The following is a 13,157-nucleotide window of genomic DNA, read 5'->3' on the forward strand; positions in this document are numbered from 1 at the left end:
AAAAAGTCAATTTATTTTATTTACAGTACAGTTTTAAATGAAATATTTGGATGTATTAAAAATTTAAAAAATTCAAAGAGCTAATTTCTATTTTTTTAATTAAATGCAAATTTCATTATTTCGATATTTTTTTTACATTTTAAAAATTAGCTTTGATTTATTAGATTTGTACTTACACATTTTTATTAGTATTTCATATTAGTTTTAAACGATAAAAATTAAATCTAGCAATATCCTGTCTGTTCGGACTCGGACACTTTTTATATATATCCATCAGACATGGAGCGAGCACGACTGAGAGTCAGGTGTAATCCCCCCTGTATACTGTGTGCACTGACCTAGAAACAGACTGCACTCCCATGCCACCGAGGCAGGCTGGCATTCAAAACACAGCCAGCGTCCCCACAGGCACTCCCACCAGGGGATGGTGGGTAGATGAGTTCCCACTCTTTTCCACCACCTCAGCTCCCTGCTCTGCACTCAGTGGAAGAACCATAGTGGTGCTTGATTCCTGTCATTTTAGCTTCCATCCCTTTTGTTATGGTTTTAACATTTTTATGTCTCGTCATGGTTTTAACATTTTTATGTCTCGTCTCCTTATTCTCTCAACACCAGTCTGGACAGACATATGCAGTCTCACCACGGCCACCACAAACCTTTCAAGTGCAAATTATGTCCCTTTAAGTCTGCCTACGTGAGCCGCTTGAAGAGCCACCTGCACAAGACGCACACCGGTAAATATACACGTGCAAACACATTATGGTCATATGTATACAGTGGGCATGAAAAATATTCAGACCCCCGTAAACTTTTCACTCTGTTATATTGCAGCCATTTGCTAAAATCATTTATGTTATTTTTTTTTCCATCATTAATGTACACAAAGCACCCCATATTGACAGAAAAAAACTTTTTGCAGATTTATTAAAAAAAGAAAAACTGAAATATCACACAGCCATAAGTATTCAGACCCTTTGGTCAGTATTTAGTAGAAGCATCCTTTTGATTTAATACAGCCATGAGTCTTTTTGGGAATGATGCAAGTTTTTTACACCTAGATTTGGGGATCGTCTGCCATTCCTCCTTGCAGATCCTCTCCAGTTCTGTCAGGTTGGCTGGCGAACATTGGTGGACAGCCATTTTCAGGTCTCTCCAGAGTCAGAGTTGCTCAATTGGGTTTAAGTCAGGGCTCTGGCTGTGCCATTCAAGAACACTCAGAGTTGTTCTGAAGCCACTCCTTTATTATTTTAGCTGGCTTCCGTCGGGCCACTTTGCCATAAAACCCCGACTGGTGGAGGGCTGCAGTGATGGTTGACTTTCTAGAAGTTTCTCCCATCTCTCGACTGCATCTCTGGAGCTCAGCCACAGTGATCTGTGGGTTCTTCTTTACCTCTCTCACCAAGGCTCTTCTCTCCCAATTGCTCAGTTTGGCCAGACGGCCAGCTCTAGGAAGGGTTCTGGTCGTCCCAAACGTCTTCCATTTAAGGATTATGGAGGCCACTGTGCTCTTCGGAACAAGTGCATCAGATTTTTTTTTTTTTTTATAACTATGACCAGATCTGTGCCTTGCCACTATTCTGTCTCTGAACTCTTCAGGCAGTTCCTTTGACCTCATGATTGTCATTTGCTCTGACATGCACTGTGTGCTGTATGGTCTTATATAGACAGGTGTGCGGCTTTCCTAATCAATTCCAAGCAGTATAATCAAACACAGCGGGACTCCAATGAAGGTGTAGAACCATCTCAAGGATGATCAGAAGAAATCGACAGCACCCGAGTTAAATATGAGTGTCACAGCAAAGGGTCTGAATACTTATGGCTGTGAGATATTTAAGTTTTTCTTTTTTAATAAATCTGAAAAAATTTCAACAATTCAGTATTTTTCTGTCAATGTGGGGTGCTGTGTGTACATTAATGAGGGGAAAAATAGAACTTAAATGATTTTAGAAAATGGCTGCAATATAACAGTGATAAATTTAAGGGGGTCTGAATACTTTCCGTACCCACTGTGAATAAATAATAGGCCTAAATAATATCAATATACAATAGAGACTGAAGGAAAACAGTGTCTTATTTTTTATACTCATTTGAATCCACAATGGATAATATAGTGTATTTGCACAACTAGTGGCTGTAATGGTTGGTGAATAATCCAAGGCGAGGGGTACACCTTGGACTGGTTGCCTGTCAATCGCAGAGCACGAGACAAACAACAATTTGGAGTGTTCCTGAACTTAACGTGCATGGATTTTTGGACTGTGAGAGAAACCCAGAGTACACAGAGAAAAGCCAAAAAAACACAGGCAGTCCTCAAGCAAGATTCAAACCTAGAACCTTTGATACCGTGATCTGTGACAATGATCACTGTGATATCTGCCTCCCTTTTTCCCCATTTAAGGAAAAAAAAAAGAAAAAAAAAAAGAAAAAAAAAGAAGTGTAATTACCTCAGTTTTTTACCTCAGTTCATAGACACCATTTTTCCATAAGCAAGAAGCAGTTGAGCCCATTTGAACAAGATTGCTAACCAAAACAGCAGCACATAAATAAAACGGCACGTTATAACGGAGTTTCTCCACCTGGTTTTATTATTTATTAGTTTTATTAAAGGAGGATTAGCATTCTGGTATACTGATTTGTGGTCACTCCAGAGGGTTGTGCATGTTCATGTTTTTGTTTGAGAATTATGCACCAATTTTTATTTAATATTTTTTTGCCCCTTTTGCATTACATTTATTTTGTTAACCCCACTTGTACTTGACATAAATTGGAATACATAATGTTTAATAGTATTCAAAAGAATTCTCAACACCTAGCCCATCTGCAGTGGACAGATACAAATGCCCCTGGACACTATTTGTGGAAATACTGTATATACATTTGCAGCGTCATCAACTCGCACATGACTGTTACATATTGTAAGAATACGTCTCTGTATATTGTAATATTCATCCATTTTCTGAGCCGCTTCTCCTCATTATGGTCGCGGGCGTGCTGGAGCCTATCCCAGCTGTCATCGGGCAGGAGGCGGGGTACACTCTGAACTGGTTGCCAGCCAATCGCAGGGCACATACAAACAAACAACCATTCGCACTCAGTCACACCTACGGGCCATTTAGAGTCTCCAATTAATGCATGTTTTTGGGAGGTGGGAGGAAACCGCAGTGCCCGGACAAAACCCACGCAGGCACGGGGAAAACATGCAAACTCCACACAGGCGGGGCCGGGGACTGAACCCGGGTCCTCAGAACTGTGAGGCTGACGCTCTAACCAGTCGTCCACCGTTCCGCCATATTGTAATATTTTACGTTGTATTTGTCCCCCATTAGGCGAGCAGCACACGTACAAGTGCTTGTCCTGCCCCTTTTCCTCCATGACCATCAGCCAGCTGAAGGAACATTCGTTGCGAGACCACGGCGAGGCCCTCACCCTCCCCAAACTGCGGGCTGCCACGCAGGCCGCTCACGCTGCCCTCAGGACCCCCACTCGACTGACCACGAACGCGGAGCACAGCCCCTTGACTCCGGAAGGTATGGCATTTGTGAGACCAGTAAGCAAGGGATTGACATTAGAACAAATGAAATATGGCATAGAGCACAAGTGTCAAACTCAAGGCCCGGGGGCCAGATACCACCTGCCACATCATTTTATCTGTAAGCAAATCATGTACGTCAACTTACATGATTCTTGCTCTAATCTGTGCCAAAATGAATAATAATGTTAAGAATTTTTTTGTTAGCAAATCCTTTTTTACAAATACCTGAATAAACCATTATCCTGACTTTTGATTTTAAAACTAGTTATCCATCAATTTATTGTGTAATCAATCATATGACGAAGCGATTAAACATTTATATAGTTTCGCAATCATATATCATCTATCCGTCTATATATCGATCTGTCTGTCTGTGTGTGTTTATATATATATATATATATATATATATATTAGAGAGAGAGAGAGAGAGAGAAATGTATATATATATTGAAATGTATATAAATAACATGTTTGCAGAGATCCTTATCTCCATAAAGCATGTTTGATTTATGTTGAAATTCTCCACCTTCCTGTTAGAGCAAGCAAGCATTGTGAGAGTGAAAGCTGAACCGCATTGTATTTTTCCTGCATGTTCCTGCAAACTCCTGAGTGCTGAATGGTGCATTTTTCAGGTGGATAGATATTCTATTAGTGTCACAGTGGTTTATTTATTGATGTGTCTGAGCCTCAAAGTAGGGCGAGAAGATAGCGCTCTTGAGAGAACGAATGAAGTACGTGCAGGTTTGCTCAGCCACACCCGCACTGGGATCGATGGCTCACCCAAGTGGGATGGATGTATGCGCATGTGATTGATATTTAAAATGATATTTAAAATAAGTATTAAGAGTGAATACATGATGTGGCTTGAGAATTGTTCATTTACCACAATATTATATCGATTAAATCCAAATGCCTGCTAATCTAAAACAACGCCCACAATATTCAGAAATAAAGGCATGGTCAAGTGTCTTTTACATGTCATGTCCAATATATTGGTGCCAGACTGAGAAATCAAAACAAAATTTAGAAATCACCACGAAATCACATGAGAAAAAGGTTCTAAAGTTGCATGAATAAAGACTGGGGATTTTTTGGGGAAGAAATTCTAAATATTAGGTGCAAAGAAATTTAATATTTGTGTTCCTTTTACCAATGTTTTCCCCTCATTTTGACTTTATTGTACAATTATTATTATTATTACAATTTTTCACGTCTCTGAATCTTCATAAATCCTGCACTCGCTGCATTCCTGCTTCCCTCATTGTCGATCTGTAGAGAAGAATGTGGTCTATGAAAGTTGTCCGTATTTAATCTGAAATACGTAATTCTTCCTTGTTATACCTCCTTGACTACCTCTTACTCTGCCTCTGTCTCTCGCATTGTCTCTATCCATAGTGAAACTTTAAACAACCAGTGTTCACTGAACTGTCTTATATTGGTTTCTTCACATCATTAGCCACAAGTGTGATCAATTTTGAGTTGCTGTAGAGACACCTGTGCTTTCAGTTTCACTGTGCTTATCATGCAGAATAAGTGCATCAGAGAGCGAAGTGTGTTTAAGTGGCTGCAAATATGTTCACAAGTTTTGTGTCTTGGCAAAAAGTGCTGTTCAGAAGTGGGTTCAGGAGCAATTGGTTAACACAATAGGGTTTTAGCAACTGAGAAATGCTATAATATCCCAACTTTATTCTTTTTCTTTTAATACTACATTATTATCAGAAATTACCAGTTTTTTCTCATAATACTTTTTGACTCTATTCTTATCAAAATTAAACTAAAATTTAAACTATTTGTATTTTCTCACATTTAGTATTATTATTTTTTTAAATTACCCTGTTTTCCCCTAATCATTTCTAATTACAAATTTATTCTTGTAAATATATATATATTTTTTGCTTGTAATAATATACCTGCATAGATGCCCTCATATATTTCTATTTTCTTTTAATAATATATTATTTATTTTTCTACTTTTCAGTTAAATTCAATTAATTGTATAAAATACAAATACATAAAGTCACGAGCTGCCTGAGGGGAGATTTTAGTAAACAATTACCTTGAAATAAAGTTGTTTTGATAAGAATAGTCATATTACTTGTAATATTCATACATTTTTCTTGTACATTGTTTTCACGTAAAATAAACTTTTAGGTTTAGACTTTATTCTTGTAAAAAAAAAAAATTGTGAATACTTTATTTTTGTGTAACATTTATTACTGCAAAATGTTTTGTTTTTTTGTAAAATTACAATTTTTTTTCAATTTGACTTTGTTCATGTAATCCTGTCACTCTATATAGTGTATATGAATATTGTGCCACTATAATCTGACCGCACATAAAGTGGGACTCAAATAAATAAAAAAATATATTCAAATTTTAATGGTCTGTGCAGCATTTAATATCAGAGACTGCTCATCTTTCAGACGCGTCATACTGGGAGCCAGCTGACGTCCGGGACCAGCTCAGCCATTATCAGATCGCCTCTCGCAGTCACGTGTCTCCCGGCGACCATCGGCCCGACAGCATCCTCACCTGCGAGTTCTGTGAGTTCAGCTCAGGCTACATGCAGAGCCTGCGGCGACATTACCGGGACCGCCACGGTGGCAAGAAGCTCTTTAAGTGCAAGGACTGCTCCTTCTTCACCTGCTACAAGTGAGACACCTCTATGCTGAATAATTGAAGTCAGAGAGAGATGTGTGTGTTAACAGAGCTGCTAATGTTCATAGGAATACGTTCACCTTGCACGTGGAGGCAGGCCACAACAACAACAACGTGCCAGAGGACATCCAGAAAGACCTTCGCTGCCCTCTCTGTCTCTACCACACCAAATACAAGAGCAGTATGATTGACCACATTGTACTGCACAGAGGTACACAACCTGTCTCAGCACACTTCCGTGTGTGTCATTTAAAAGTATAGTTAAACATATTAATTATTAAGCCTGCCGCACACTGCGCGACATGGTCGAATTTGTTTTAAATGAAAGTGACACTTTTATACCAAGTCCATGTTAGAGAGTCACTCAATGGAGGTCTAAATAGCCATTAATTTGGATCAACAGCAGAGCGCGAAATTGCCAAACATGACAGCCCGTTAAATAGATGATTAATAAATCGATCTATTAAATTCTTACTTCACAAACGCAATATCAGTCACAATGCCATGTTTAGACTAATAGTGGGACATACATATTCTTGCAAAAAATATTTTGGGTTTAGTTCCGTTAATAAATCGGCTTGTGATTTGCAAGCAGCAAACCGCCATTGACAATACATTCACAATGGGCCTCATTCACACAATGCGTTATGTGTGCCATTGACGATACATTCACGATGGGCCTCATTCACACAATGCGTTATGTGTGGCTACACTGGGTGGCATTGCTGGGGGGTTGACAACATGCTCCTGAATAAAACTATTTAAAAATGCTACGTAAAATGGTTTTCTATTGTCTAATAGTAAAAGTGTGGTAACAGTATTGGTAGGCAAAAGAATCACTAAGTTAAATACAATTAAAATTTACAACATTAAAAGGTGAAAAACAATCAAACATTATGTCCAATGAAGCTTGTAGCTATGCAGCAGCTTATTTACACTATTCGCTAAAATCCAGTACGGTTGTTTTTTAACTTTTCATGTACAGTACATTTTTTTTACTTTACAAGAATATATATATATTTTTTAAGAATAGTTCAGTTGTACTGTGTAATATAAAAGCACACAGTTTTTATTTTTTCAAAAATGCTTCATTTTACTGTACCGTATTTTCACAACCATAGGGCGCACGCTCAGTTACGGGGTCTATTTCTGTATTTAACACATACATAAGGCGCATTGTATTATTTGGCTCAGGCATGGTAGAAAATACGCTAGCTTAAAAAATACGGTAGCATGCATGCACGCTAAAACAATGTTTTTAAAAAGGCAGCGGAAGCAAAACTGAGTTCGGTTGTACTTTATTGAAGTATTTAACAATGTACTCAGGTTATTTTTTGATCAATCCTCATCCACAAATCTATCAAAGTCCTCATGTTCTGTATCCGAAATGCTGGGCAAATTCTCCAAACACGCTGGGTTCCCTCTCGTCATTGTCGGAGTCAGTCTCGTTGCCGTGCGCCTCCTCAGAAATGATGCCGGCTTTTACGAAAGCTCGAACAACAGTGCAAGCAGACACGTTAGCCCAAGCATCCACAATCCATTCACAAATTGTGGCGTAACTCGCCCGGCGCTGCCTCCTAGTCTCAGTAAAGCTGTGTTCGCCATCTGTCATCCATCGCTCCCACGCCGCTCGCAACTTCACTTTGAAAGCCCTGTTTACACCGATGTCCAGCGGTTGGAGTTCATTAATCCATTGCTCGAGTTGATCTTCCAACTCGGGCCACCTCGCCTAGTTTCCGTGTTGTAATTTTCATTTTTATCTGCGGAAACTCACCTTCGTCTTCTTGACTTGGCGAAGCTCGTTTTCCTGCTTCCTCCACCTGCGAACCACGGATTCGTTGAGCTTGAATTCTCTCGCGGCTGCTCGATTCCCATGTTCCTCCGCGTAACTGATAGCTTGCAGTTTAAACTGTGCTTCGTAAGCGTCTCTCTTCGTAGGTGTAGTTTTCGACTGCGGTCAAGCCAGCCTCCGCTCGTAAAGTAGCAATCAAGCCAGCCGCCCCTAATTTTGTTCATACTAGGCATTACAGTAATAGGTCGCCAACTCGCGGCGAAAGCCACCTTCAAAATAAAAGCTTCCCAATAATACGGACGTCAGTGCTCTTCGGTTAAGGAATGCAACCAGCAAAGTTAATTTGAATCTTGAGATACATTAAGAAATGTAGTTTATTTGATATCTTCGGAAAAATAAATGGTAAATGGACTGCAATTATATCGCACTTTATCTACATCATCACGGTGCCCAAAGCACTTTACAAAGCCTCACATTCACACACACATTCATAAACCAATGGGCGACTGCTGCCATGCGAGGCGCTGCCAGGCCCACTGGGAGCAAATTAGGGTTCAGTTTCTTGCCCAAGGACACTTCGACATGCGGACAGTTGTAGCAGGGATTCGAACCCATTCTACCTACTGAGCCAAGGCCACCCCAACATAATCCCATTGGTATCGCAAGACAAGTCCAGATCTGTGTGACAGACCACCAAGGACTCCACGAAAAGAGGTTTGATGAAGATCTGATATTGTATTTCAAAATAAAAGTCTCAGAAAACTACTAAACTACATTTTGCGCACATAAGAGCACGCATTATAAGGCGCCCTGTCCATTTTGGAGAAAATTTCCAACTATTAAAAGTGCGCCTTATGGTCGTGAAAATACGGTAGTTTTTTTCAGTATTAGTTCTTTTTTTTTTTTTCGGGCCTGTTTGAGCCCATCCCAGCTATCATCGGGCAGGAGGCAGGGTACACCCTGAATTGGTTGCCAGCCAATCGCAGGGCACATACAAACAAACAACCATTCGCACTCACATTCACACCTCAGGGCAATTTAGAGTTGTCAATTAACCTACCATGCATGTTTTTGGAATGTGGGAGGAAAGCGGAGCGCCCGGAGAAAACCCAACCATCCACAAATCAAATACAGGTACTGTATTACAGTCCACAGAATTTGAAATGCATTGAGTGCAGTGCATAATACTGCTTCTAAAGTTAGATTAGATGCAACACAACGTACAGCAAAACCATTCATGGGACACATGCTGTAGTGTGGCCTTTTTAAAAATGTTTTTATATGTTTAACTTTAAAATAAATAAATAAATAAAATAAAAAAATCTAGTTCTTATTTGCATGTTTTCGTTCCCTTGTTGTTAAATTGCAAACTTCTCAAGTGGACTGTTAGACAGACAGAAACTAACCTTTTACCTCCTTTATCTCCAGTGAAAGTGGATCCAGTCTTTTTATTTATTTATTTTGAGTCCATGATTAATGTGACATCCATCCATTTTCTGAGCAGCTTCTCCTCACTGGGGTTGCGGGCGGGCTGGAGCCTATCCCAGCTATCATCGGGCAGGAGGCGGGGTACTCCCTGAACTGGTTGCCAGCCAATCGCAGGGCACATACAAACAAACAACCATTCACACTCACATTCACACCTAAGGGCAATTTAGAGTTGTCAATTAACCTAGCATGCATGTTTTTGGAATGTGGGAGGAAACCGGAGTGCCCGGAGAAAACCCACAAGGGCACGGGGAGAACATGCAAACTCCACACAGACTGGGCCGGGGATTGAACCCCGGTAATCAGAACTGTGAGGCACACGCTCTAACCAGTCGTCCACCATTAATGTGACAAAGCTTTTAAATTTTTAAAAGTTTTAAAAGTAGTGCTGTGAAAATGTCCTGTTGTTGCAGTCAATCATTTGCTGTGTCAGCGAGACAAAGTCCTTGTCTGCTTTCACATCTGGCTTTCGTGAAGGGAAACAGCGGCATTTTCAGACACGGCAGTTGTCCGTTTCGCTGAGATTTCCCCAAAAGAAGAAAAAACGACGTTGAGTTCCATGAAGGCGCAAGCTAGTCGGGAGCTGTCTTAGCCGTTTTTTGGCAAAAGCAGCTTTGACGTAAAAGTTATCTTTACTGCAAAACTTGGTCTGCCAAGCCGTCAATACATTGGTGCGAACAACGTCACTTCTAGGCAACACACAGTAAGTGAACTACAGTTCCCAATGGACTGTTCGACCTTCCTTCCGTATCCGTTCTGTATCTATATATTTATACGAAAAAAATACATTTAAAGTCAACGCCTAATGCTCATGCATGAAAATTGACCGAGATGAAAACGTCGGACATTTTCACTATAATTAGTTTTGCAAACGTAATGTCATTTTAGTTTAGCATTTTTTTAAAACATTCTTGTTTTTATTTTATTTCGTTTACAAAAAATATTTTTGAATTTTAGTTGTAGTTGGTTCGTTTTCTTTTACTATAACCTTGGTGCACATGACATGTCAATCATCAAAGGGGGGTCTCATACATGATGCCATTGATGTTAGGATCGCCACTGCCAGGGTGTACCCCGAGATTGTGCAGTTGTACCTAATGACAACGTCCTTTTATTTCCACCAGAGGAGCGTATTGGTCCGCTCGAGGTGAATCGCTCCAAGCTGTCGCGTCACCTCCGAGGCGTGGTGTTCCGTTGCCACAAGTGCACCTTCACATGCTCCAACGACGACGCCCTGCAGCTGCACCTGCACAAGCACGCTGAGCTCAAACCCTACAGCTGCCAGCTGTGCTACTACGACAGCAGCCGCCGCAGCCAGCTGGAGGAGCACCTTCGCCTCGAGCACAAGGTCAGAATCATGAGAATCCACGCCCATGCCTTCACTTTTGTTCTTCCATGTGCATGTTGGATGGAAAGGAATGTCTTATTGCGAATGTATGTGCATGACTTCTACTAATTTACAGTAATGGCTCCTAATCTTCTGACATTACTTTCGTAATAGTTCAACTTGATTCTCATTAGCTATTTCAATATTTTTATATTATTACGTTTTCCTCATATCATGACTTTAAAAAAAAAAAAAGTTTATTTAGTTTCATTACGATCCCTCATAGTCCAACTTGAATCTCCATACATAATTTGTCCTAATAATTTTTTTTCTTAATGTTACGACTTTATTCATGCGATTTTAATGTAATAAAATGTATTTTTTAACGATGCGCTGAAATGAAAATTCTTGCCCAAAACTGACAGAGAAATCCTAAGCCTAAAGCCGAAACACTGAAAGGAATTATCAATCAATCAATCACTTTATTTGTAAGCACTTTTCATACAAAAAATGCAACACAAAGTACTTTACATTAATTAAAATATAAAAATAAATCAAACCCGCTAATTAATTATAAAACTATGCCGATTTTCTTTAATTATAACGATACTTGTCTAAATGTGTAGTTTATTTGCTCTCATGGAGGCAATGATTAGGTATTTATGCTGCGATGACAATGGACGCAAGGCTCACGTTCGCCTCTGTGGCTTGGCATCATACTGTATTTAGCCTTGTTAGCTGTACCTCGTAGGTAGCTGTGGTGCATAATAGCATGTAACAAGCATTCCACCCCCGAACAGCAGAAAGCAGCGAGGTTGGGCGGCAATAGAGACGCATCCTTTGGGCTAGTAACTGCTGGGATGAGCCACGCGGTTCCCATAATTCATTGCGGCATGCACTTTTTAATTATTACAGTAGAAAAAGATGTTCATCTTTGTTATTGTTTTATGATACTAGTAGTTTGTTGAATGTGTGTTTTTAACATTTATGCTTATTTCACATTTATGGTTGATTGATGGTACTATCGGCGGCATTGTGGATGACTGGTTAGCACATCTGCCTCACAGTTCTGAGGACCGGGGTTCAAATCCCGGCCCTGCCTGTGTTGAGTTTGCATATTCTCCCGTGCCTCCGTGGGTTTTCTCCGGGTACTCCGGTTTCCTCCCACATCTCAAAAACATGCATGCTAGGTTAATTGCGGACTCAAAATTGTCCGTAGGTGTGAACGTGAGTGCGAATGGTTGTTTGTTTATATGTGCCCGGCGATTGGCTGGCGAACAGTTCAGGGTGTACCCCGCCGCTTGCTCGAAGATAGCTGGCATAGGCTCCAGCACGCCGGGACCCTAGTGAGGAGAAGCGGCTCAGAAAATGGTTGGTTGGTTGGAACGTTTAAGTACACCTAAGTAACATACTTGTGTGTGCCAGCCATAACATGTGACATGTTATCCATGAGATGTGATTCCAGGAGTTGTATTTCGGTGAAAAAAGTTTCTTGGTCTGAAACTGGCCGAAATTATGGTGCATCACTAGACTTTTTTGTTAAATGGGGTTGTCCGTAGTATTGTTAAATCTACTTGTAAACTTGAGTTTCCCTCTCAATATTCCAACTTTATGATTGTAAAATTGTGTTTGTGTTGTAGTTAATTAAAATTAAGATAGTTTCCCATAAAATTAGTTTTTCTTGTAAAAATTGTCTATTGTAGTAAAAGTTAGTGTTTTTCCTCATAATTTGGATTTCCGCTCATTTTCTTCCCTACTTTATTGTTGTAACATTATTTTTTTCTTACCAAATGAAACTTTGTATTCTGAGAAATATTTTTATATTTCCAACGTATTCTCCTAAAATTAAGTTTTTCCTTGTAATATTACCAATTTACTGTTATATTTGTACTTGTGATATGACTACGACTACTTTTTTTTTGTTTGTTTTTAAATAATTTTTCATAAAATTACATTATAAAAAGCTCATTAAATCAAATGTTTTTTGGTCATAAAATGGCAGTATAGTTCTCATAAAGTTAGAAAGATTTCATAGAAATTATAATTGTTTTTGGAACATTGTACATTTTGGAATTTGCAGAGGTTTAATTCCTGCAAAGTTCTGAAGGGGCTTTGTTTGACAGCTAATTTCTGAGAAAAGAAAACGGCCAAAGATGATAAATTATTATTCACTCTTGGTCGTGAAAGTAGAATTTTCCAGTGGCATGTCAAACTCAAAGGAGACATTGTGTTTGCGATCAGGTCATCCGGAACTTTGAGCTGATGGGCCGTGTCAACTTGGACCAGCTGGAGATGAAGGAAAACATCAGCAGTGACGAGGAGCAGCATGAGCGGCAGCAGCAAGAGGAGGAACAGGAAGA

The 13,157-nt window shown here is 39.7% G+C and overlaps 1 protein-coding gene across 4 annotated transcripts in view; it reads left to right on the forward strand.

Moving 5' to 3' along the window:
- The window catches only part of znf462 (zinc finger protein 462), a 69,498-nt gene that overhangs the window by 54,059 nt on the left and 2,282 nt on the right, over window positions 1–13,157 (forward strand). For all 4 annotated transcript variants that reach the window (XM_061697447.1, XM_061697449.1, XM_061697450.1 and 1 more), the window contains 6 exons: window positions 616–734; window positions 3,327–3,527; window positions 5,956–6,184; window positions 6,259–6,401; window positions 10,595–10,818; window positions 13,039–13,157. The exon at window positions 13,039–13,157 is cut by the window's right edge and continues 194 nt beyond it. In XM_061697447.1, the coding sequence (XP_061553431.1) occupies window positions 616–734; window positions 3,327–3,527; window positions 5,956–6,184; window positions 6,259–6,401; window positions 10,595–10,818; window positions 13,039–13,157 (1,035 nt within the window). The remainder of the gene's footprint in view (window positions 1–615; window positions 735–3,326; window positions 3,528–5,955; window positions 6,185–6,258; window positions 6,402–10,594; window positions 10,819–13,038) is intronic.

The sequence above is a fragment of the Phycodurus eques genome, chromosome 15 (assembly GCF_024500275.1).
Source record: "Phycodurus eques isolate BA_2022a chromosome 15, UOR_Pequ_1.1, whole genome shotgun sequence".
NCBI lineage: Eukaryota > Metazoa > Chordata > Actinopteri > Syngnathiformes > Syngnathidae > Phycodurus > Phycodurus eques.